Genomic DNA, 26,247 nt, shown 5'->3' on the forward strand with positions numbered 1-26,247 from the left:
ATTAACAAAGAGATTAGGGTTTTTCAAGATTTGGGATTCAATAACTTCATCGTGCTTATATAATCACAATTATATAATTACATTCATGCAAGCATACAAGTAAGCACATAACAGGGTTTACAATATTATCAATACATATCATTCGCTATTAAGAGTTTACTACGAATATCGTAAGAGAAACCATAACCTACCTCCACCGAAGACTAGTGATCAAGCAAGAATTTCCCTAAGCCTTGTGTTTTTCCTCTTCGTTCGTCTCTCTCTATCGATTCTCCTTCTCTCTCTTTCTGTTCTTTTTTCTTTTTCTTATTCAAACCCTCTTTCTTTCACCCTAATTAGTATATAATTAAGAATGAAAGATGGCAATAATAACCCACTAATTAACTTAAGGTTACCTCTTTTAACCCCCAAGTAATTAGACTTATTAACCTTAACCCTTTAACTTTATACTTAAAGTAGGAATAGTCCAAAACGTCCCTTAAAACGTGTAAAGAAATCCGACCTCGCCTGGAATTACGCAGCCTGTGACGGGCCATCGTGCCTGCGACGGTCCATCCTGCTGTCTGTGACGGTCCGTCACGCCTGTGACGGTCCGTCCTGCACTTTCGTCACGAAGTTCAGAGAGTCGATTTCAGTACCCAAATTTTAGAATTTCTAAGTGTTTTGAAACGAGACCCCTCGACGGTCCGTCGTGGGTTCCGTTGTCTCAGCCTGTTTTTCCAGAAATAAAATCTGCTGCTCAAAACGACTAAACAGGTCGTTACAATATATCACTACATTACTACGAGTCTACCGTTTATAGTTCTGATTTAAATTTTTTTAATGACAATGTAACACGAAAAGTTATGGTTTAGATGATAAGTATCCCTTCGTTTGTAATATAAAAAATTGTGTGTTTGGTCTTGGAAATGAAATTATCTTTGTTAGAGAATGTTTCATATCTAAAATAAAATTTACCGTTATAAACTTTAATTAATCAAACCTTAAAATAAATATCGAACACTTGGTAGAAAAAAAAAAGGAGATAACATGACTCCTTTACCTTATTTTTCTTATTTTTCCTCTTAAAAGTTCAAGCAAATGTTTATATTACAAATGAAGTCATCTTCGTTAAAAAATAGTTATTCTTATGATACAAAAAATTTAAATTAATCAAATCTTAAAATATAAATCGAATATCGAGTGAGGAAAAATGGATTCTATTTGGTGAGTAAGTGCTTGCCATATGGCAACATATACATATATAGTGTATACACCATGACAAAAGTAGGTAATGATTTATTTATTTATTTTTCTAAATAATTTGCACATTTTTTATTTTCTGAAAATTACTTTAGAGTAAGCAAAATATTATTTATTATATTATTTTTTGGCGTTTAGATGTGTATAATGAAGCATGACTAAGCATAAAATAATAGTGCATGCATTTTAATTTATCTTCTATGCAAGTAGATAATTAATCATATATCGATCATCTACTTTAATTATACACATTAATCTTAACTAAAAAATGCCTAGAATTTTACCCACTTATTGTGACGAATGTATATAATTAATGGGATAATATATTTTAGTTAATTTAGATTTCGAATCGAAAATGTCTAATTAAAACTATCACACAATTTCTTCTTATGCACAACTTATTAAAATTTTGCATAATGACAATGATTTTGGGTAATTTATGATGCATGTTTGCAAGTGGATTTACGATTTTTTTAATCAAATTAGATATTTTATGTATATATTTTAAAAATTAATCTAATGTTATCTGTTGATATTCATGTTACAAAAAGACTAAATGATGCACTAATTGAATATTTAATTAGTTACTATTTAACTAGAGGAATAAGATCAATTATATTTTCATTTTTCTCCTTTTTGAGTGGTGCACAAATGTTATAGAAATTCTAAATTCATCTTTGTTTAGTTGATAGAGCCGTTGATTTTTCAAAATAAAATTTAAATTTAAAATTTATGTATGATTTTTTGATTCATCGTATCACATGAAACTTGCTTAATGAAAAAATAGTGATTGTAAATTATTTTTTTAAACAGCACTTAAGTGAGCAATAAATTAACATTAAATTTAGGAAGGCTAGTCAAACAAAATTACTACAATTAAACATAGTTTAATTGCTGTTTAAGTTTACGTTAAAACATTCAAAGCTCTAAATAATTAAACAAAGCATTAATCACAATGAGCTAAAGTAAACGTTCTTTCCATTAATATAGTTTTACTTATTAATCCATTTAATTGCTAATAAAATTGCTATACTTTTATAATTGGAAATAATAAATTTCCAAAGACTCACTAAAATTTAATTACTTTTTTCATATTTGTTTGTCATTTTAAATGTCTTAGTTTGTTCGGTCTTTTCTTAGGCTTACTATATTAGCTATCGAGAAAATGTATAAGTATTTCTAGATTATAATCGAAATTTCAGATGCACATCTTAACTAAATTAACGTCCTATTACCTCCTGGATCCATTTTTTTTTTTTTTTGTAATTTTGTACATCTTTTTGACTTACATGACATTTAATTATCTATCGCGCGTCTCAATTGCGTGGAGTTACGAAATGTGATACATAAAATAGGTATATAAAATTATAAAAAAAAAAATTCAAGAAGTAATAAAACCTTAATTTCGATCATAGTATAAGCGATACTGGTTCATTTTTCTCTGTTGTTATCCTTATCTTCTTGGTAGGTATGGTACTTGATGAATAAGTCTTGTTGATTATGTTTTTCAATTTTAATTTTTATTATAAACACACATATTTATTATATTAAGATTCAAATACAAATGTTAAATATCTTGTAACTACATTAATTTTATAATATGTTTATGTGTTCAAAACTTCATAACAATTCAAACTGAACAAAAATTCACCCACATCGAACTATTTAATTAGTTATTTAACAAGAACAAACTTTGATTATTATTATTATTATTATTATTATTATTATTATTATTATTATTATTATATACTCTCATGAAATTAATTCCATAATAATTATGAAAAACAACAAAAAATAAAAATAAAAATAAAATAATAAAACACTGCCTTTCTATCTAATAAACCTCTCAGTAATCCAACGTACGAAGACTTTTTTTTTTTAAATAAAAAAACAAACTTTTTTTTTATTTTTATATGTTTTAATAAATTTATCTATTTTCCACTAAACAGAAATAAAAAATATTATAGTAAATAAAATTGACACAAAAACAGCTGAAGTTGTAGAATATGCTTTTACTGCCGAGTTCTTTGAGCCGGTAGGTGCCGGAATATCCGCCGGCGGACTGTTCCCGCTGCCTCCCGGCGGTGATTCCACCGGCGATCCTGGTGTGCTCGGTGAACTTGGAGACGATGACGATGAATTACCCGATGGAGATGGTGAAATTATCGCCCCCGATGGCGATATACTCGCCGGCGCCGGAGTAGTCGCCGGAGATGTTGCCGGCGACGTCGCCGGAGATGTTGCCGGCGACGTCGCCGGAGATGTTGATGGTGATGTTGTCGGAGAAGTTGATGGTGATGTTGCCGGAGAAGTCGCCGGAGATGTTGCCGGAGAAATTGTGGGTGATGAAGTAGGTGTTTGACTCACCGGAGATGTTGCGGGAGATACCGACGGGGAAGTTGCCGGAGAAGTCGCCGGAGTTGAAGGAGGAGGAGGTCTAATGGCTAAAACAACAGTAATTAATTTTTGTGATCCATTTTGACAATCATTTTTATTTCCACTAATAAAAAAAAATGGACCAGAATGATCAAATTTGAAAATTGAATTTCCATCATCCATTTTCATAATTGGATTATTTGTATTGCATTTGTCATAATCATCCTTGTTTACCACTAATACTGAATTTGATCCCTTCTTGTACTTGAACACTAATCACACACACAAAAAAAAACACATAAAACACAATCAATAAACAAATAAGGTTAGGTATAATATAACAATCACTACTAGATATACATAAATTTTCGATCAACCTATTCTGATCACATCGATATTAGATTTATATTTCATAGATTTTCGATTAACGTACTCTCAATCACATCAATATTAGATAAATAATTGAATTTTTGAAAAAATTTACGTTGAAATAACATCAGAAATCTCAAATTTTCAATGATAAGTAAAATTTCTTGTTTTTAATTGAAATATTTTTTAAAAAAACTCAAGTTTTTAATAAAAAGACAGATTTCTGACAATCGTTTCCACGAGAACACCGTCTCTAAAGTCATTTTGGTGGTATCATTGACTTTTTTATGGATACTTTCATTGAATATATATATATTTTTATTGGTGACTATGATTATGTTTTTAAGATGAGATGATCGTACAGTTTAATATACTTACCGAGAGTGTCGTTGACTTGAAATCTCATTCTTTCAGCCCAATTATTGTAATTTTCAGATGGATTAGGAACCCAACCAGCTCTACCACCAACATAGAATTGATAAGCATAACAAGAGTTGATCAAACAAGCCAAGAGAATCACTATAACATGTTTATGCAAAGCCATGAATAATTATAACAATTTTTTTTTTTGGTGATATAAGTAGATTTATGTAAATATACAAAAAGAGGAGAATGAGTGATGATAGAAAAAAAGAAGAAAAAAAAAGGAAAAGTAGGCAACTTCAAGAAAGAATACAAAAAAAAAAAAAAGATGATTAAATGGAGAAAATTAAGAGGAAGTTTTATAGTTTGATGTTGAAGTTTAAGAATGAAAATAGAGTTATATATCTATAATTTGATTGTGGTGGTGGGGTGGGGGGTGGGGGGTTGAAGAGGGTTGGGAAATAATTATAGAAAAAATGTGTTTATGGAAAAAAACAAATAAAGAAGTGAGAAAAATGCGTTCGATTAATCAGAGAGATCGAGTTTATCATGTGATGATTTAGATTCCTTCATTTTTTGTATTTAAGCATTCAGAAATGAGAAAACATCCTCATGAGTGTGTTGTTCCGAAAAATTAATCGTACAATAAACAAATTCAAATTTAATCTACTTTCAATACAGATATCAAAATCGTCAATGAATAAAATTATTAAAAAAAAGAAAAAAGTAGTAGACAAAAGTGTGAATGAATTATTATATAGTATTTTACACGTGGAGAAAAGTTAAGGACATAACGGTTAAGTGTATTTAATTAATTAAAGAGACAACAATTTAAAAAAGAAAAAAAAATGTTTAGTGACAAAAATTAATTGGGAGAATGTGTTTAATGAGAGAAAAAAAAGGACAAAAGTGTAGTTGAAAAAAGGTTTAGGACGTAACGGTTAGTGTATTTAATTAATTAAATGCAATGTATTGCTTTTTTAGGCCATCATTAAATTTATTTTATTTTTAAAAAGTTAGGCAAATTTGTTCTTCGGATATTTTTTTCATATATTTTTCAATCTTATTAACAAAATATTAGTCTACACTTTCAATTTGTTCAAGCATTTACAAAAAATTGCATATTTTAGATTATTAATTAATGTTTTTTAAGTATAATTTCCAATTTTCGAATCTTTAGATTATTATCTAAAGGTTCATAAGGTTAAACATAAATTAAAAAATTATCATATACTAAATAAATAACTAGCTCCAAAAAGGAATGATCGATAAATTTTTATGAGATACTGTATTTGGATCTTGCTATTTAAACTATACTCATTCTATTACGCATCTATCAGTTTAGTAATAATCTCATATACGGTGTATGAAGTTAGGTATATGGATATGTCCTTCATTTGGACAAAATGAATAGAAAATCAGTAGAAAGATGAAAGAGAAAGGAATAGGACCATAGAGTTTCTTACTTTCTTTTAAAAAAAATTTATTTAATATTAATAATTATTAATTAATATAATATAAATTATAGTATAAGATCGGTTTAAATCGAAATACTGAAAACCAAAATAATATGTACCAAAAATCAAACCGAAATATTAAAATATACAAAAATATAAACCGAATACCGAATCGAAAACCGAAATATCGAAACCAAAATTCTGAAAAATTTCGGTTCGATTCGGTTCGGTGTTTCGGTTTTCCGATGTTTATGCCCACCCCTAAAAATGATTAGAATTCAGCCACATAAGTCTGCATTTAATCACGACTAAAGTTCAGACAAAAATACTGAACTTCAATATTATGTGCTCAATAACTTTACGAAAAGCGTTACAAGAGAAATATCTGATGTAGATGATATTATCGCAAATCACGAAAAAAAAAAAGAAGCAAGAAGAACTATGATAAATTGATTTCGCGTTCCCCTTACTTTATAATGGTATCAATGAGAGAAAAAAAACATAATTATAATGCGGTAATTATAGTGGATGGAGTGATGACCAATTTATAAAATTTTCAACCGCATACGAAATTTATTTCATTATCAATTGTTTTATTGGGCCACATAATATAAGCCCATTAGTGGCCCAATAAGCTTAAGCTAAAAGTTCATTTTCTCTATTGCTCTTTATTGAATCTTCCAATTTTTCCCATTTGGTCAATAATGTTAGTAGCAATAAGCCCAAAGCTTGGCAGGCTAGCCCACATATTGAGCCCATCCATAAGCCCTGCAATCATATAGTATTTTTCTATATATATATCAATAATAATATATCGATCAATCAACTACGACTCGATTCTTAATTAGTTGATATTAGAGAATATTGAAATTCGAAAAATTAAAGCACTATAGGGTTTGTGAAGACAAATTATACAATATGAGAAGAGAACCAACAAAGTCTTAAATTTGATGGTTTCAGTTGAACACTCAGTATTCACTTTCAAGATGTGATATCAAAAACAACTCAATCGGAGTAAAGTTAATTGAAATGAAATAGTCAAACCATTAGAGATATGAAAAAGAAATGAATGTATATAGAGGAGAAGAAAATATAATTGAAAAAATAATAGTAGAATTCCGAATTCATCTCTCGACGAAAATAAAACACATTTGGATTAATTACCTGAGCATGTAGGTTGAACTTAAAAGCAAGGAGCCAAGATATTGGCATGCCAATAAAATAGAATGTTGCCAAGTTGATGAACATAACCAAATGTTGCCATCCACATCCCCTAGCCACCCCTATAATCAATTTCAATTACATTTTCTCTTTTAGATACATAAATAAACAATTTAATCTCAGCTGATACGTAATACTCCAATTTTGAGTATGCACATCGTCTAGACATCTCAACTTATTTTCACTATGTCAGTTGAACACTCCAATTTACATAATGTTCATCTGGACACCTCCAAAAATTATGCGTCACTTAAGTATTTGGTGTCCACGAGACATAAGAGGGTCGAGTTAGAGTGATTAGTAGTCATTGAGACCAATGAGGTATCCAATTTTTAACCAAACTAAGCCATTATATAAGATAATTTACCAAAGTAATACATTTTTCTAAAATTTTACAAAACTAGTATAGACGTATTTCACGGTAACGTTTTAGGGTATATTTAATTTTTTAAAAACTAACAACATTAGGTTGATATACGTTACTATAAGTAACGTTTTACTCCTAAAACGTTATTCACAGTAACGTTTTAGGAGTAAAACGATACTGTGAGTAACATATATTAATCTGACGCCATCAACTTTTAAAAAATAAAATATATTCTAAAACGTTACTGTGGAATACGTTTATACTAGTTTTGTAAAATTTTAGAAAAACATACTATTTTGGTGAATGACTTTATATAATGGTTTAGTTTGGTTAAAACCCCAGATGCCTGTGCACTCTCAAAACTGAAGTAATTACTTGCTAGCTAATAGCTAAGATCAAGTTTTAAATGCATGTTCAAATTCTTTAACTGAATACGAAAATTTAAGAATCTGACCTGATAAAATTCCTTTGAAAGAAATCCACTACAAATGAGATTAAGAGAAGTGGCATCATGGTGGCAAATTCTTTTATTATTTGTGTACTATCACTAAAGAGGCCAGCCCATGCACTATGACCAAAAAATAGAGCCAAATCAACAACAAGAGCAAGAAGAACACATAGCTTGAGAGTAACAAACATAGCATGCTTAGCTTTGTCAATATTTCCACCTCCCAACTCATTTGCCACCCTAGTGCTGCACATATATATTATATACAATATAATTATACATAGCATATTATAAGTTTGAATTTGTAAAACAACAATAATAAAGATCAAGATTATCTATCATAAAGTATATATTATAGGTGATAAAGTTAAAATTTTAATCATCTATAAAAGAAATTGAGTCTTGAGAAAATAATGAGGTTTGATCGATTTGAATATGAAAGAATCAAATAAAATAAAAGATTATACAAATATATCTTTTTTTGGTCTACTATAAATACGTGTATACACATGATAGATATTATACGCGTGTCTGCCTATACTAGACCACGTGTATGCACGTGATCTTAAAGCACTCACTTACAGGGGCGGAGCCTCCTTGCTACAATTCCTCTTCGACGGAAAATTATATTATTTATACATGGTTAAAATAATATATTATGTATATATAATAGATGTCGAACCCCCTTCAACTATTTCGTGCGACTATTTCTACAAACTTTGAACCCTCGAAATTCTGACTCCGCCATTACTCAATTATGACCACTGCATCAATTCACTACTTAATACATAGGTGCTCACTCTTTAATTTTACCCCATTACTTCAAATTTCTATATAAATATAATTAGTTTGATATAAGATTAATAGGTGCTCGAGCACCCGAAAAGGTCAAAATAGATCTGCCAAACAAGTGTTTTCTTGCCTTGTCCCCAAATTATTGAAACTTATACATCACAATTATATGTTGTACATTACCTAGCAGCTGCACTCAGACCATAAGAAACCATGAAAGCAACAGCTTCGGTGTTTACACTGAGAAGTCACAATCCAAAAGTAAGTGTCAGAATTTTGGATTGGCAATAATAGTACGTGTCATTTAACTTGACCTTATTTTATATATATATATACTCAAACTTTGGATGTAGACATTTTAAATTATATAACATTTAACAAGTAGAAAGATGAGTCTTACGTGACATAATACACGTAGGACACAATTAAAATGTCATGTAGGATAACGCCATATAGGATATGTGTGTTTATATGTTCAACTTTGTATAAGTTTAAGTGTCTAGTTGTACAAATTTAAAGTTGGAGGGTGTATATGTGATTTGAGGCCACGTTAAAGGGCATATTTATGTATTATGTCTTTTGGATTCTATTACTTCCTCGGTCTCAATTTATGTGACACTTTTCGAATTTCAAGATTCAAACAAGTCTATCTTTTGATCGTCATTTTTTCATACATCTTTTAAATGTTTTGAATTGTCAATTATTGTGACTTATAATATTTTTTAGGTAGTTTATAAATATATAAATCACATTTCAAAAAATTTGAAGATTCCATACGTAAATTGTCAGTCAAACTTAAATTGTTTGACTCTCAAAAAATAAAAAGTGTCATATAAATTGAAACAAAAAAGAGTAAAAAGGTTAAAATGAGGCAGTTTGTATAGCAACAACAACAATAATAATAAATGTCGTATAATGTTATAAGTGAGGTCTAAAAAAGGGTTCACTCGAACCCTTTCTATATTTTCTTATTGATGTATGAAGATTTTGAATCTATTGAACGTAAGACTAGAGGTTGATTTTGTGATATAAGAGTTAAAAATTTATCAGAAAGTTTTCAAATTTAATTATTTTTGAAAACTTTAAGAACTTTGACTAACATTTTAAGATGATTTTTTTATCATATTGATATGCAAAAATATTGCAATTCGTAATATTTTTCACACAGTTTTTGAATATCTGAATTTTTTGTTTAAAATTTCGAATTAATGTAATTTAATTCAACTTTTAAAATTAGTCAAATTGACTCTCGAAAAGCGCAACATGACAAATAAAAATGAACGAAAAAAAGTATATAAGTATATTTTGTTGCAAGCCCTAAATCTGCCCCATCTTTTATCTAGTAAAAATAGAGAGGCGATTTCAGAAGACCTTTGGCTTAAGTAAATCAATTCGAAACAAATTTTTAAATAAAATACTTCTCAAAGAATTACAAGAAAATTATTACCTCATTGCAATTAGGGAAGTAGTTGTTTGTGAGTTTGGCATCAAACCAGCAGATAACACAAGAAACTCATGATCCCAATATTCCAAACTGCATGTATACATCCAATTGTGATTAAATCAAAAGAACACAAGATCAAGTCAAGCCCTAGATTTGTCTAAATTATATATAATTCATATCTCGTTCGTTTGGTTAAATAAATAAATAAATCAAATAGTTAACTAATTTGATAGTAGACATTTCGATCACTTACAATACACAAACTCTAATAAAGGGAAATGATTGTGTTAGAAGCGTTTCCAATATAATAAAGGAAAAGGGTTGTGTTAGAAGCGTTTCCAATATAATAAAGTACATTATATTTTAGGGATAATGCACAAGTATCCCCTTAACCTACGTCAAAAATCCCAGAGACACATTTATACTATACTAAGGTCCTATTGCCCCTTGAAGTTATTTTATTAATAATTTTCTACCCCCTTTCGGCCTATGTGGTACTACGTGGGCTCAACGCTGGTTGACATTTTTTTTTCAAGCTAGTGCCACGTAGGCCGAAAAGGAACAGAAAATTACTTATAAAATAAGATTAGGGGGGTAATAGGACCTTAGTATAGTATAAGTGTGTCTCTGAGATTTCGGGCATAGAATGAGAGGGTACTTGCACATTTTCCCTAGCTTCCAGGGTCGACCACTTACCAATTAAGTAACTTAGATAATAGGGTTTTACTAGTCATGTAATGAAATAAATTTTGGACCTAAATCAACGACTTTAAAGTTATATACCTATTATGAGCTCAAAATTATCTAAAATCATATAAAAAGTCTAATTTCTAATCTAAAAATCAATGTGAAACTCATGTAAACAATCACTCCCCTTGGGTCCATAAACCAAGATTGGACATTTGGATCGTAAATAATATCACATGCGCGGTTAGTATTATTGACTAAATTATGAGATAACTTACCATATCATGGCAGCAGAGGGCAAAGACAACTTCAAGTTTGTAAAGATATGATGAAACGACACGAATGAGAGACCTTCCCTCCAGATTTGACTAAACTTCTTCTTCGAACAAAGAACATATACCACTAACATGAGGAACGAAATCCAAATCGAAATCGAAGCAGCTAATGGTGCTCCTTTAAAACCAAGACTTGTCCAATTAACAAGAGAATAGGTAATACCAATGTGTAAAACTAAAGATGCAATTGAACACACAACAAGAGGCATGACAATTGATTGTGATTGAAGAAATACTAAAAAGTTTTGCAAGAAACCATATGCAAATAATCCAGGTATGAGGAATTTCAAGAACACACAAGCTTCTTTTGCTATGTAAGGATCTTGATGAAGTAAAATGAGAATTTTATCAGAGTACCACCAACTAATAGCAATTATTGTAGAAAATATGAATGATATGATGCATGATATTTGAAGATGTATCCCCAACATCTTGTACATTTTAGCTCCATATCCTTGCCCACATAATGTCTCAAGTCCACCACTAATGCCAACCTATGTTACCAACATACACAAAGTAACAAATAATAGTTAAATTAAAGAAAATATTATACACACAACTATATGCTAGTCTTTTACTTTTATTTTTTTTATATATATTCAAATTTTTCTATCTAAAGTAATGTTTTTTGAAGAGATAAACTAGAGGGGTGAGAGGTTAGTGATATATCATTTGGCCGTATTTAGAAATTTATCTTCAAATATTTGTTGTCCATTAAAATTTGAAAATTTAGGGTGTATTGTTTGGTTGGTAAAAGATTCTAATATAATACTTTTTTCTAGGAATTTTTTTTTTTAAAAAAAGAAAAATGATTTCTACTATGAAAGAAGGAAAAACAAATTGTGCGGTGACATTCCACATTGTTTGTTTCCTTAGCTTTCCGCACCTCTAGTCTCCAACACACCTCATCTTCATTCCCACTTTTTTTGTCAAATCGTTCCGTCTCTCACCGAGGATAAATGAGATCTTCTACAAACAAACTTGATTTGGTGAATTGAAGTTGTATTATCCCCACCCTCACCCCCACCCCAACCCCTTCTCCACCAACCACACCTCGATCATTACTTTTTAAAACTTGTAAATAAAATACGTATTCAAACACAACTTCAAATTATAAAAAAAAAAACATTGCAACTATATAAAAAAAAATTATTATTTTTTTAGATTTTTATAAGGAGGGAAAGAATTAGATGCATACCATCAAAGAGAGACCAGTAACCTCAGCCCATGAATTACCAAGATTTGAGGCAGCAAGTTCAAATTTGCCAAGATGACCAGCAAACATGACAGACACAAGATTAATGAAGTAGAAACAACTTGTAACAACAATCATTGGCAAAGAAAACAACATTTGATTCTTTGCTTCTTCAACATCAATTAACTTATTAATAACAATAATCCACCATTTGTTTGTGTCTAATGATGTTTGAGGTAATAACATGGGACTTTTAAGACTATTTGATATTGAGTTATCATCCATAGCTACACAAATGTTAGAGAAAGTATTATTCAATTGTTTGTTTCTTAGTTAACTAATGTCAAAAGTTTCTCTCTTTATATGCATTAAAAGGGGTTCGTTTGGTACACGATGAGATATTTCATAATTATAATCGTTAGACTATAATATAATCTGCGTGCGTACCAAACGACCCTAAGAATATAAGACAATTGGTGTACTAATTTAACTTGTAATGACATTTGAACTATGACATACTTTAATTGAGTATCTGAACATTGTTTCTATTAGATACTTCAGTTTTACATTTATAATTTAATCTACATATTAAACGACCCTAAAGAATATAAGATAATTGGTGTACTAATTTAACTTGTAATGACATTTGAACTATGACATATTTTAATTGAGTATTTGAACATATGACAAGTGTTTCTATAAGACACTTCAATTTTACGTTTATAATTTAATATGCGTATCAAACGACCTTAAAGAATGTAAGACAATTGGTGTAATTTAACATGTAATAACATTCGAACTACGATATATTTTAATTGAATATCTGAACACATGATAAAGTGTTTTTATTAGACAATTCAATTTTACGTTTATTCTCGACGGTCTATTAGATAAATAAATTAATCACTTCTTAATAAGTTGTAATTTCAAATAACATATTTATATTATTAATTTGATAGGTAATTAGATACTTGAAAATTCATGTAAAAGTACACTTTATAGTATATTCGAGTATTTAATTTAAACAACTCATATTATCAATTATTTAAATATAATTTACCAATAAATTTGAAAGATCACGATTAAATTTAGCCTAATTTTTATAGAGTTTGGTTAGAATGGAAACTTTATTATTACCTTTATTATTATCTGAATAAGAGCCAACCAATTTGTTGTGGCAGTAATTCGTTGGAAATAAATGCTCAAAATGGTAAAGGTGTAAAGCCATGTGTATATAAGTTCCCACCTAACATTATTTCGTTTTAATTTACGTGATATTTTTAATTTTATAAAAATTAATTTTAATATTTTGTAATTAAAATTTTAATTATATAATTCAACGTATTGTCAATTTTAAAAAGTAAAATAAATTTTCAAAGTTCCATTTGAAGTTATTTTTCTTTTTTTGAATTCTAAAAATATAAAAAAAATATTTTCACTTTTTATTTTAAATTAATCACAAAAACTAAAATAGTAACTCTAATTTATTTTATGGAAAATATTAATAGAAAATATTTTACAATAAAACATAATAAAATGTCATCAAAGAAGACTCATTTGGAAGGGAAACTAACATAAATCTCACTAGATTAGAAGCTACTTATTTAGATATAGTCTATTTTATAATATTACATATTTTATCAAATTTTGATGTTTCCAGATAAATCCAGAAAAATGTATATGAGAATATATGGGTTAAAATTAATTAGGTGATTTATTCTAGATGCGTTACCTCCAAATGGATACGCATGTATCTGAGATACATAACAAATCTCGCTCATCTCTCTCATTTCACTCGTCAATCTCCTACGTATCTAATGTCCTAGATACATGTGAACCACATTAGATACATTCATATACATGTATGTGATTCGCATGTATCTGAGATACAAACAAAACTCGCTCACCTTCCTCCTATCTCACTTGCCTCTCTCTATTTATATGTATTTGATAGCAAAAAAATATATATATTTAAATTTATTTTTCTCAATATATAATAATAAATTTTTAGACGGTAAGATACGTAATAATATTTTGAAATTATAATCAATTCGATGTCATTTTCAAAATTTTCTGTAGTAAATTTATCATATTCCACACATTTCACGTCAACCTCAATCATTTTCTAAAAAGATTACTGTTATGGCAAAAAAAGTAAACGCTTCACTCGATATATATATCGGATTCGTGTTATTTATTTGTTTTAATTTATATGATATATATACTTCCTTCTTTCGATATTATTTGTTATATTGTGTTTTTTAAAAATTAATTTGACTAATTTTTAAAATTAAATTATATCACATTAATTCGATATTTTAAGCAAAAAAATTAAATATTCTAAAACTATATGAAAAGTACAATAAATTGCAAATTTTTTGCATATTAATTTGATGAAAAAAATCATTTTAAAATGTTAATCAAAATTTTTATAGTTTAACTCTAAAAATAGAAACTATGACAAACAATACCGAACGAAGGAAGTGTAATTTAGAGAATTCATTAAATTTTAATGTGATATATAAATATTTTCAATTGTTAGTTATTGTTAGTTACAGTGCATCTTATGTATTTTTTAAATAAAATTATTTTATTCTGTCTATACCATTTATTTGGCATTAATGAAATTTTAAGAAACAATCCTACTTGTTATATGTATTCTAAATATTTTAAGTAGTTAATTATTATGATTTATATCAACTTTTATATAATTTTTAAATAATGTATATTATTTTTTGTCTTATAGAACTTAAAAATAATTTATAATACTTTTTATGTCATTTTCAAACAATACAAATTACTTTTTTTATCTCATTTTTTGTAACATCAACAAGATTTTAAGAATCAATAAATTTGTTATATTTTGAAATATTTCAAATTCTTAATTATAATGAATACTTTTATTTATTTTTTTTATAATTTTAAAATATATATAAAAACTAAGAAATTAAAATAAATAACTTTAAAGACCGTAACAAAGAAAAATATTTTGATGAAGTACCAAAAAGTTACTCAACTTTTTAAATGTCATACAAAAATCTATTTTCTTTTTCTTCCAATAACTCTCTCACATTCTTGATGTTCATTTGGCTATACGATATAAAATTATGATATGATATTATAATATAAAATTATAAAATGAAATATAGGCATAAGATATGAAATTTTTGTGTTTTATATTTTTCAAAACATAAGAATTAATCTCGTAAGTTTTAAGATTATTAAAATAGTCCTAATTGTTTATTTAATTTTTCCAAATAAATAGAAAAAAATTATAAAATCGCATTCAAAATTATTAAAAAGATATTTAATCTCTATTTAAGTAATTGTTTAATCTAACTTTAATTGACCAAACTTTAATTCAATAAAAAAATTTGAACATAAATAATAGTGTACTAGTCTTTAACCAACATTGCTTCTTTGAGTCATTTGTTGGTCATATCATCCGCAACTATATTTTCATACTCATAGACCATAAATATTCCATCACTCTTTTGATATTCTCACAAATAATTATGTTACACCGCACAAACTATGAAAAAATTTCACTAGTATGTCAACACCGTAATGATTCGTGTCTTGTTTCACTTGTGTGCAGTTACACATTTTCCGCTGCATTAATTTCGTGCTAAAAATCAAATATATTAATAGTAGTGAGTGTCAAACATACATCCATCACCAAATTTTTTCTTTTTTCATGTTAAATTACTTTAAACATTTTCATATGTAGCCGAAAGAGATTTTTTTATTACAAAAAATCAAAAAAAGTATTGTTCCCTCCATTCTTATTTATATTCACCAAATTAATTTCTACTTTATCATTTATATTCATCAAATTTGAATGTTAGTGAGAAAAATAAATTTAAAAAGCAATAATGTGATTATGAATTTAATTTACATATGAAATAAATAATTAGTAAATATAAACGTAGGGTTGCTTTAAAAAAATATAAACTTGTGGGTCAATTTTTGTATTTAAAAATTTCAAATCATGATATGGAATTCTCATATCATGATTTTTGGAGAATATGGTATTCCATCTCTGTAACAAACTGAAATCCTCATTATATTAATAAGAGCACTAGAACAGGATTACAACCTTAAGATTCTAATTAAATAATCAAACTATCAAATTACAATGGAAATATTGAAATAACGAGTAATTAAAGATAGAAGAAGAATGGAGACGAGGACTTAGATTCTAGAAGAAGAGGAGAAGACAAACATTTCTTCCAACTCATTCTGCGTTTAAATCAAATGTTAATTGGGTCTGGATTTCGAATAAAACACTTCAATATTTTACTCGGCCCAAACTTATTTCTCAGTTCTAACTCATAGGCCCTTATAGAGCTAGCTTGGTTCACAACAATCTCATAATAAGAAATCACGAGATGAAATTAACGTGAAATTGCATGTCCAAATTGATTCCTTCTCATGATTAAAAATTGTAATATGGTATCACATGGTCAAACGTGACTTTTTCTCTAACAAAGAATGATTTATGATTATCTTAGTATAAACAAACTATAATAGCTTAGTGAACTTTCATAATGATATTTAGATAAAGACGAATAATTATTATTTTGTTGTTCTCTTGTTATATACGTAATCTAACATACACATTTCTTTAATCATATCTTGATTAATCTCTTTTTAATTGTGTGATTTAGACTTATTATTTTTTCTCAAACTCTATGTTACACTACAATAAAATAGTGGAATAATGCATCACTATTCTTTCTAATTTTCATATTTTCTTGATTTTCACTTATTTTAACAGTAACAATGTCTAGAGAATTTTGTCAAAAAGTCCTATGAAAGTATTTACTGTATAGAATTTAACTTCTATTTGTGATTTTAATTACATGACATTTTAACAAAAGAAATATCAAAAATTAATCGAACCATACCTTTATGAACCTCTAGTTTAAGTAGGAGAAAGAAAATCTGATAATTGATGTGTTACAATAAAAGGTACAATAACAATAATCTATCTTTCTGAAGATGTAAAAAATATTTTTAAAACTATTACACGAATTTCAATCGAACTAAAATAATATCCTAAGAACAATCAAACAATTTGATCACTATTTGGTGTAAGTATGATTAAGTGACAAGTCATGTCCATAAAAAGCATACATTTTCTATTATACAAACATCAAATACTAATAAATCCTTTTAGTAACAAAATTTACATCAATCATTGCGATTAACTAAAGCTTATTTTATTATAATAAAATAGTATAACACATATGGAATACATGCATTTAAACTTTATATCATATCAAACAATTTAATTTTGATTATAAATTAAAGAGAAAAGAATACATCAATAATTCATTATCAATTAATAAACGTGTAAAGCAAAACATGACATACGTCTTATATTTATCAGTTTAATGTAGACATCATATACACATTAATTTTTACACACCCAAAGATCTTTCCCATTTTGCCAACTCAAACTATATTTTGACACTTCTTCTCCACCCATCAAACAAGAATAAAGCTCATCAAGTACCAAATTAGACTCACAATTATTATTATTATTATTATTATTATTATTTACAAATGAACAACTCACATCTTCTTGAAAACTTGAACTCCCTCCTTCTTCACAATTACCACTAGAAATAGAACAAGGAAATATCCCTTGTGCTAATTCATCTTGAATATTAGCTTGTTTAATGGCAATTAACATCTCATTAACCTTCTTCAACTCGATTTTTAGACGTTCATTTTCTTTTTCTATTTGCTTTTTCTCAGCTAATGTAGTGTCTAGCTTGAGTTGGAGTGTAGTATAGTCGAGCTCGAGGCTTTGGTTCTTCCATCTAGCTCGTCTATTCTGATACCTGTTGAAGATATAATTATATAAAAAAAAAATTTTAAAAAAAAAGAAATAATTGAACCTATGCTTATACCACTATACAAAAAATAGAAACTATCGTACAAGTGCCACACCTAAGCCACCCTTGTTTAGAAAGTCAATTGACACATTTTTATCAAAAAATTACTCTATGTATACATATAGGTTTATTTTATTTTATTTTATTATATTATAGATAAATGTACTTTATGTTGAACCTCTAATTAAGCTTCTTTCCTTTAAGTTTCTTTCATATGTTTGGTACTTCTCTATATTTTGGCTTCATTTAATGAAAATTCTAATTTCATTGCTAATAGAGAAAGGTAATTTCTGTCACTAAATAATAGAAATACTTATTCCAAACGCAGAGCCAAGGAGGGAGAAGGTTGTTTGAAATTTAAAGTTTATTGGCTCTGAAATTGCTCGTTTTCATTTATTTATTGTGTTTGAAAATAAGTTCTCCTGACACAAATACAAAATCTAAGAAAAAATTACTGAATTCATCTGGACCGCTATCTAATATAGTAGCTCCACATTAATTACACTAATCTCATTTAACAAGTTATTGAAAATTATATTAGCTAGTATGAGTATATATTAATTACTTACCAAATAGCAATTTGTCTAGGATGAACACCCAACTCTTTAGCAAGTTGAAGCTTTTGGTCAAGCTCAAGTTTCTTGGTTGAATCAAAACTTGCTTCTAACCTCTTGACTTGTTCTTGAGTTAGCCTCTTTTTGTTGTGATTCAATATAGATTGATGTTTATGTAGATACTGAGAATGCAAGAAATTATTCATGTTAGAAAAAAATGAAGAAGAGAGTTTGGAACTTGTAATGTTATGATATTGTAATGTTTTTATGTTGTTATATTTATACAAAAAAAAATATTCACAAAGTCTTTAAACCTATTGGTACCTAGCTAGATTAGTTTTGTCATTAAAATATTCTTTAGAATTGTTTTAAATGTTACATAGGGAAGGTTCAAAAAAAAAAATTATGTAATCGAAGTTTGAAATCAAAATTTTTAGTTTATGAATTTAGAATTTCATAATTTATTTATTTTAAAATGAATATATGTACTTATTAAATATATTTTTTAAACACAAATATAGAGTTTTAACTAAGTTATTTAGGGTTTTTTTTTTGAACTTAGAATTGCTATCGTGGCTCTACCCCTGATTGAGATAAATAGTCAATACTTTTTTCATTTTTAATCAAAAACCTTAAATTTGATTTTGGTTATGAAATTATTTTTGTTAAAAAATACTTTACCCTTCAATTAAAATTTTTTAATATAAATTTAATCAGACTTAAATATAAATATCAAAGATTTTTGTAGAACCTAATAAAATATTTGTGTAGGGAAATAACTATATGAAGAGGTGGATAGGGCTGACTTCTCATGCAATGAGTTTGATATTCACGTGAAGTTGGTCCTACAATGTTAGTTTAAATAATATTTTTTTAGTAAATTAAAATTTAGAGTATTTAGTTTTATTATCTTATAAAGATTAAGGAGTTGATAATCAAATAAAGTAACAATATCTTTCTATTTTTTAATTAAAAAAATTATAATACCAAACTAAATTCAAATTTTTTAATGTCCGTATCATGTACTTGGTCATCTTTTTGTTGCTCCGCTAGAACAATTTTTTATTTTTAAAAATAACAGTTTGATGTATAAAATATTTTACGTATATATAAAACTTTGAGAATGACTTAATTTTAAGGGGTATATTATAAAGAATTTATTCTAATACAATATTAATAATCATTTTCATAACTCAAATTCTATCTATAAATTAGATAAAAATAACTTTACTGTTATTCGAACCTTTTTTTTCTAAAAAAAAAAAAAAATAGAAAGCAAACATATCTAAAATTAATGTCACCCTTTTTTTTTTCTTGGTAATTAAAGCTAAATTTTATGAGAGCACAGCTGTATGCAATAATTTATATTCTTGATGGTTCTTTTAAAAAAAGAATATTCAGTTTCTTTGATAAATGTATTATTTATTTGAGTTTTTAGGTCAATCAATTTTATGTTGTAGCAAAGCCTTTTAGTTAAAAGGAAAATCTTATCAATATAAATGAGATACTCTGAAGCACTACTCAAATACAATAACAAGTACCCCTCAATCTATGTCCGAAATTTTAGAGACACATTTATACTATACTAAGGTCCTGTTACCCCCTGAACTTATTTTTTAATAATTTTCTACCCCTTTTCGGTCTACGTGACACTATCTTGTGGGCTCAACGTTGGTTGACTTTTTTTTTCAAGTTAGTGTCACGTAGGTCGAAAAGGAATAGAAAATTACTTATAAAATAAGTTTAGGGGGATAATAAGACCTTAGTATAGTATAAGCGTGTCTCTGAAATTTCAGACATAGATTGAGGGGGTACTTGCACATTTTTCCCTAGCTTCAAGGGTTGACCACTTACCAATTAAGTAACTTTGATAATAGAGTTTTACTCGTCATGTAATGAAATAAATTTTGGACCTAAATCAACGACTTTAAAGTTATATAGCTATTATGAGCTCAAAATTGTCTAAAATCATATAAAAAGTCTAATTTCTAATCTAAAATCGATGTGGAACTCATGTAAACAATCACTCTCCTTGGGTCCACAAACCAAGATTGGACATTTGGATCGTAAATAATATCACATGCGCGGTTAGTATTATTGACTAAATTATGAGATAACTTACCATATCATGGCAGCAGAGGGCAAAGACAACTTCAAGTTTGTAAAGATATGATGAAACGACACGAATGAGAGACCTTCCCTCCAGATTTGACTAAACTTCTTCTTCGAACAAAGAACATATACCACTAACATGAGGAACGAAATCCAAATCGAAATCGAAGCTGCTAATGGTGCTCCTTTAAAACCAAGACTTGTCCAATAAACAAGAGAATAGGTAATACCAATGTGTAAAACTAAAGATGCAATTGAACACACAACAAGAGGCATGACAATTGATTGTGATTGAAGAAATACTAAAAAGTTTTGCAAGAAACCATATGCAAATAATCCAGGTATGAGGAATTTCAAGAACACACAAGCTTCTTTTGCTATGTAAGGATCTTGATGAAGTAAAATGAGAATTTTATCAGAGTACCACCAACTAATAGCAATTATTGTAGAAAATATGAATGATATGATGCATGATATTTGAAGATGTATCCCCAACATCTTGTACATTTTAGCTCCATATCCTTGCCCACATAATGTCTCAAGTCCACCACTAATGCCAACCTATGTGTCACGACTCAATTTCTCGAGCCTTGAAGGCACCTACTATAACCTATCAATAGGTAAGCCAAACCACAACCCAGAACCACACATACTGGGTGTGAGGGTAGAAACTAAACAAGAGTAAGAAAATTTACTATAACAACATAAGCAAACCAAAACATAAATACAATAAAGGATCCCTCCCAGAACCTGGAAGTCACTAATACAGAGCTACCAACAAAACGAGTACAAGTCCCAACAGTGGACCACCGAAACTAGACTGTCTCGAAAAGTAAAAGACAAGTCTTTATATAAACAGATGGAGACTGAAATAGTACAAAACGCTGTGTGCTCACCCCTGTCTCCAGACCAGGAATTCTCCAAACTCGATCAACGCTGACTACCGGTGCTCGGACCTGCATCACGAAAATAGATGCAGAGCGTAGCATGAGTACCAAATAACAGGTACCCAGTAGGCATCATAGGCCGACTGAACTAGAAAAGTAAAGCACTATGAAAAGACGGAATCACAAAACTAGAGGTCAAGAACAGAAGGCTAAATAACACAATAATGCACACGGGTGTATAAATATCTAACTAAATTAATATAAATAAGCTAACTACACCTAACTGGACCCACCATAAGCCCAGAAGGTACACTCGTGCACAAGTTTAAATAAAAACCCGAACGGACCTCATAAGCCCGACGAGTACACAAAATAACTATAACTTAAGGAGAATAAAACTCGAGGCCAAAGAACACCGAACCAAAAAGTAAAATCTGACGGTACGGAGGTCGGGCCTTGAACTGGACGCTCACCAGAATTACACAAGTAGCCAATTGCAAAATATAAGTAACTGAGGCCGGACCTCTAACCGGATGCTCTACATACTTGAGGCCGGACCTCTAACCGGATGCTCTACATACTTGAGGCCGGACCTCTAACCGGATGCTCTACATAAGTATGTGGATGTTCGAGGCCGGACCTTAAATCCGGATACCCGACAAAGATGTCGATATAGCTGCTGAAAGAGTCTTTATCTATCCATAATCATATAAACCCGTGGAACACCATCCAGACTTAGCTAATCAATGTAAGTCCTTAAAGCTGAATCGAACTCAACTTTGAATCACGGAGCGGAAATCATTGTCACTGACGTAACTCAAGAAGCCGTAACATCGAAGAAATAAGAGTAACTATCGCTAGAGCAAGCTCATCGTCTTTCTAAATACCCAACTATCAGACTCAAGTCTGCTACATCAGTCTACAAGGATTTAAGCCGACCGAGCGACGTCGGGGCTAAACTAAGTCCTACCGACTTTGAATCATACATTTCTAAGGAAAACCCTAGTCAAACCTAAACTAAGGCCCAACGTACTTCTGACAACCAGTATTCAAACATAGAAATAATTCATATAGCAAAGAAGGTCAATTAATAACAGTAAACATGCTCACAGTTACCCGATAATTCTCAGAAAAAGGGCGAAAATATGATTTTTAACACCTATGCATGATCCAATAACTACCCAACCCAAATCCCAACTAATCAACATGCATTCACATGTTCGAGTTCAATCTAAGAAGAGAAACCATAGCCTACCTGAACGCAGATCACGCGCGCTCCAAAATTCACTCCCCGGATCTTTTACTTTCTAAAAGGCCTCAAAACGTTGATACACTATCAAAAATAGAGTCACAAAGTTATTACAGTCATTTAAACACTAAAATCGCAAAAAATGGAGACGGGTCAATTCACGGTCAAAATGGAAAAAGTGGGATCTGCGTTGAGAAATCCCGAATTAACCCCAAATGAAAGTCCTAAATAACTCTCGAAACTTGTATACCAGAATGGAGCACAATTCAGGACTCAAAACAGTCCCAACATGAATATGCAACAAAAGAACCCAAATTCTAAGCTAAAAATCAGCAACTATGGCAACAACTACTTACAAGATTTTACCAAAAATGAAGCTCCAACCGCCAAAACCAACCACACCACGATGATCCTCACGAAAAACCCCACAATATAGGCTCTTGAATCACTTGATTCGGACCTAAAATGGCCAAGAAATCACCTTCTAAAATTTCTCAAAACTTGTGCTCGAAAATGAGCTATGACAGCAGTTAAAATCCAAAATTTACCTCAAATCGGGTCCCCAAATCAGATTCCAAGCTCACCAATGCGTTGCCCTCGAAAAATCTCACAACTTAGCCTTTTGAATCGCCCAATTTGGAGTTGTATAGCTCAAGATATCAAGATTCCAAAGTAAGACACAAAGCTGAAAGTTGGGTTTTTAAAGGGGCTGCACCAGATTCAGCTTTGCCTACTTTCTTTAAAGTTTCCGACGGGTGCTCGAAATCCGTTCGGAACCTGATAAAAATAAAATAGATATGCTATCCTACCAAAGTCGACATTTCGGGCTCAAAGGCGCAGTCGAAATTTTCATCAGATGTCATCTCGATAAAATGTGGATCCCACTTCCAATGGCCATTTTAAGTCAAAAACCACAAAAGGGCTCGGAAAAATATCAAAAACCTCAAAACCCGAAAGAAGGGTCAAACTAGACAAAACTCGACATTTCGGAGCTAACCGCGCTGACGGAATTCTCATCCGAGCGCGTTTACTCAGAATGTTGACTAAAGTCAAACTTAGCCTTTAAACTTAAAGTTAAAACGCCTAATACCACCAACTCACACTGAAAACTTTAGGAGTCATGTCGACAATGCTACTAGACTAAAATGACCCTTCCGGAACTGATGGAATCGTCAGAATTAGATTCTGATGTCATCTTCTTAAACTTTTGATCGAAAATGATCATTCAAGGTTCATAAGCTCCAAAAATACTAAAACTCACACAATAACCAAATGAATGACCAGGTGACCGATCTGTCAGTCCCAGCAAGTCATAAATGACTTGGAATCGCTATAGGAACGCTCTAAACAATGTACAGAAGATAAAACACTAAAATGACAATAAGGGTCATTATAATATCCACTACTAAAAAGAACTTTCGTCCGCGAAAGTAAGGGTCAAGAAGTACCTGAAGGCTCAAACAAGCCGGGAAACTGCTCTCGCATCTCCTGCTCAGTCTCCCAGGTAGCCTCCTCGACTGAACGATGCCTCCAACAGACCTTAACAATAGGAATGGCTCTCGAGCGCAATTTCCTCACATCTCTGGCTAGGATGGCAACTGGCTCTTCTACAAATGTCAAATGATCATCCAACTCAATTGCATCATACTGGAGCACATGGGACTCATCAAGAATATATCGGCGTAGCATCGAGACATGGAAAACTGGATGGATGGCTGAAAATGTTGGAGGTAGGTCCAACTCATAAGCAACCTCCCCAACTGTCCAAAGTATCTCAAAAGGCCCAATATACCTGGGGCTAAGCTTACCTCGTCTCCCAAATCTCATCACACCCTTCATGGGCGACACACGGAGAAATACCCGATCACCAACAGAGAATCTCAAAGGTCGACGCCTCCGATTCGCATAACTCTGGTGCATACTCTGAGCTGTCCTAAGTCTATCTTGAATCACTCTCACCTGCTCCAAAGCCTCCTGAATCAAATCTGTACCTCGCGGCCTAGGCTCTGTAGACTCGAACCAGCCCACTAGAGTGCGACAACGCCTACCATACAAGGCCTCAAACGGGGCCATCTGAATGCTAGAATGGTAGCTGTTGTTATATGCAAATTCCGCCAAAGGCAAGAACTGGTCCCATTGACCACCAAACTCCAAAACACAAGCCCATAGCATGTCCTCAAGGACCTGAATAGTGTGCTCTGACTGACCATCAGTCTGCGGGTGGAAAGCTGTGCTTAGGTCAACCCGGTGCCCAACTCATCCTGAAAGGTCCTCCAAAAGCTAGACGTGAACTGAGAACCCCGATCTGATATAATAGAAACTGGCACCCCATGAAGTCGAACCACCTCTCGAATGTAGATACGAGCCAACCTCTTGGCACTAAATGAAGATTGAACGGGAAGGAAATGTGCTGACTTGGTCAATCGATCAACGATGACCCAAATACTATCAAATCCTCCAAAAGTCCTCGGTAGACCACAAAATCCATAGTAATGCGATCCCACTTCCACTTCGGAATGGGTAATCCCTGAAATTCACCACCAGGCCTCAAATGCTCAGCCTTTACCTGCTGGCAGCACAAGCAACGAGAAACAAAGTCAGCAATATCTCGTCTCATGCCACTCCACCAGTAATGTTGTCTCAAATCACGATACATCTTCGCTGTACCCGGATGGATAGAATATCTAAACTCATGAGCCTCCGAAAGTATCAACTGTATCAAATCTCCAACTCTCGGGACACAAATGCGACCAGCGAATCTCAACACTCCATCAGGATCTAAGGTAGCCTGATCACCCTTACCCACTAACACTCGTTCTCTAAGGGACCCCAGGGCCTTATCCTCAAATTGATAACCACGGATCCTATCATACAAAGAAGACTGAACTCCCGTATAAGCCAAGACGCGTCTAGAATCTGATATATCTAATCGAACCATGCTATTGGCTAAAAACTGAATGTCCAAAGCCAAGGGTCTTTCACCTACCGATAAGAAGGCTAGACTACCCATACTCACCGCCTTTCGGCTCAAGGCGTCTGCTACTACGTTCGCCTTGCCCGGATGATAGAGAATAGAGAGATCATAATCTTTCAGGAGCTCAATCCAACGACGCTGCCTCGAATTAAGGTCCCTCTGGCTCATGATGTACTGAAGACTCTTGTGGTCAGTATAGATCTCACATCGAACTCCATACAAGTAGTGCCTCCAAATCTTAAGCGCGAAAACTACCGCTGCCAACTCCA

General features: G+C 30.7%; 1 protein-coding gene, 1 long non-coding RNA gene and 1 pseudogene across 2 annotated transcripts; all 3 read right to left on the minus strand.

Annotated features, from left to right (window-relative positions):
* Positions 1 to 2,775: 2,775 nt before the first annotated feature.
* On the minus strand, positions 2,776 to 5,078 carry LOC101265775 (early nodulin-like protein 3). Its single transcript, XM_004248210.5, has 2 exons — positions 4,366 to 5,078; positions 2,776 to 3,890 (listed from the first exon to the last, which is right to left on the minus strand). Exons 1-2 carry the CDS (start codon positions 4,529 to 4,531, stop codon positions 3,184 to 3,186), a joined length of 873 nt encoding a protein of 290 aa, XP_004248258.2. The 5' UTR covers positions 4,532 to 5,078; the 3' UTR covers positions 2,776 to 3,183.
* A 1,139-nt stretch (positions 5,079 to 6,217) lies between these two features.
* Positions 6,218 to 12,674, minus strand: LOC101268036 (protein DETOXIFICATION 18-like; annotated as a pseudogene).
* A 4,973-nt stretch (positions 12,675 to 17,647) lies between these two features.
* Positions 17,648 to 19,006, minus strand: LOC138339128 (uncharacterized). The gene is made up of 2 exons (XR_011212173.1): positions 18,772 to 19,006; positions 17,648 to 18,148 (listed from the first exon to the last, which is right to left on the minus strand). It is a non-coding gene; the product is annotated as an uncharacterized lncRNA (long non-coding RNA).
* Between the last annotated feature and the right edge of the window lie 7,241 nt (positions 19,007 to 26,247).

Source organism: Solanum lycopersicum, chromosome 10 (assembly GCF_036512215.1).
Source record: "Solanum lycopersicum chromosome 10, SLM_r2.1".
NCBI lineage: Eukaryota > Viridiplantae > Streptophyta > Magnoliopsida > Solanales > Solanaceae > Solanum > Solanum lycopersicum.

What these genes read in the sequence shown, in the direction of transcription:
- LOC101265775 (XM_004248210.5), bottom strand. Translation starts at nt 4,531, where the DNA reads ATGGCTTTGCATAAACATGTTATAGTGATTCTCTTGGCTTGTTTGATC. An exon ending in TCAAGTCAACGACACTCTCG is followed by an intron (nt 3,891 to 4,365) that starts GTAAGTATATTA and finishes GTGTGTGATTAG; the next exon opens with TGTTCAAGTACAAGAAGGGA.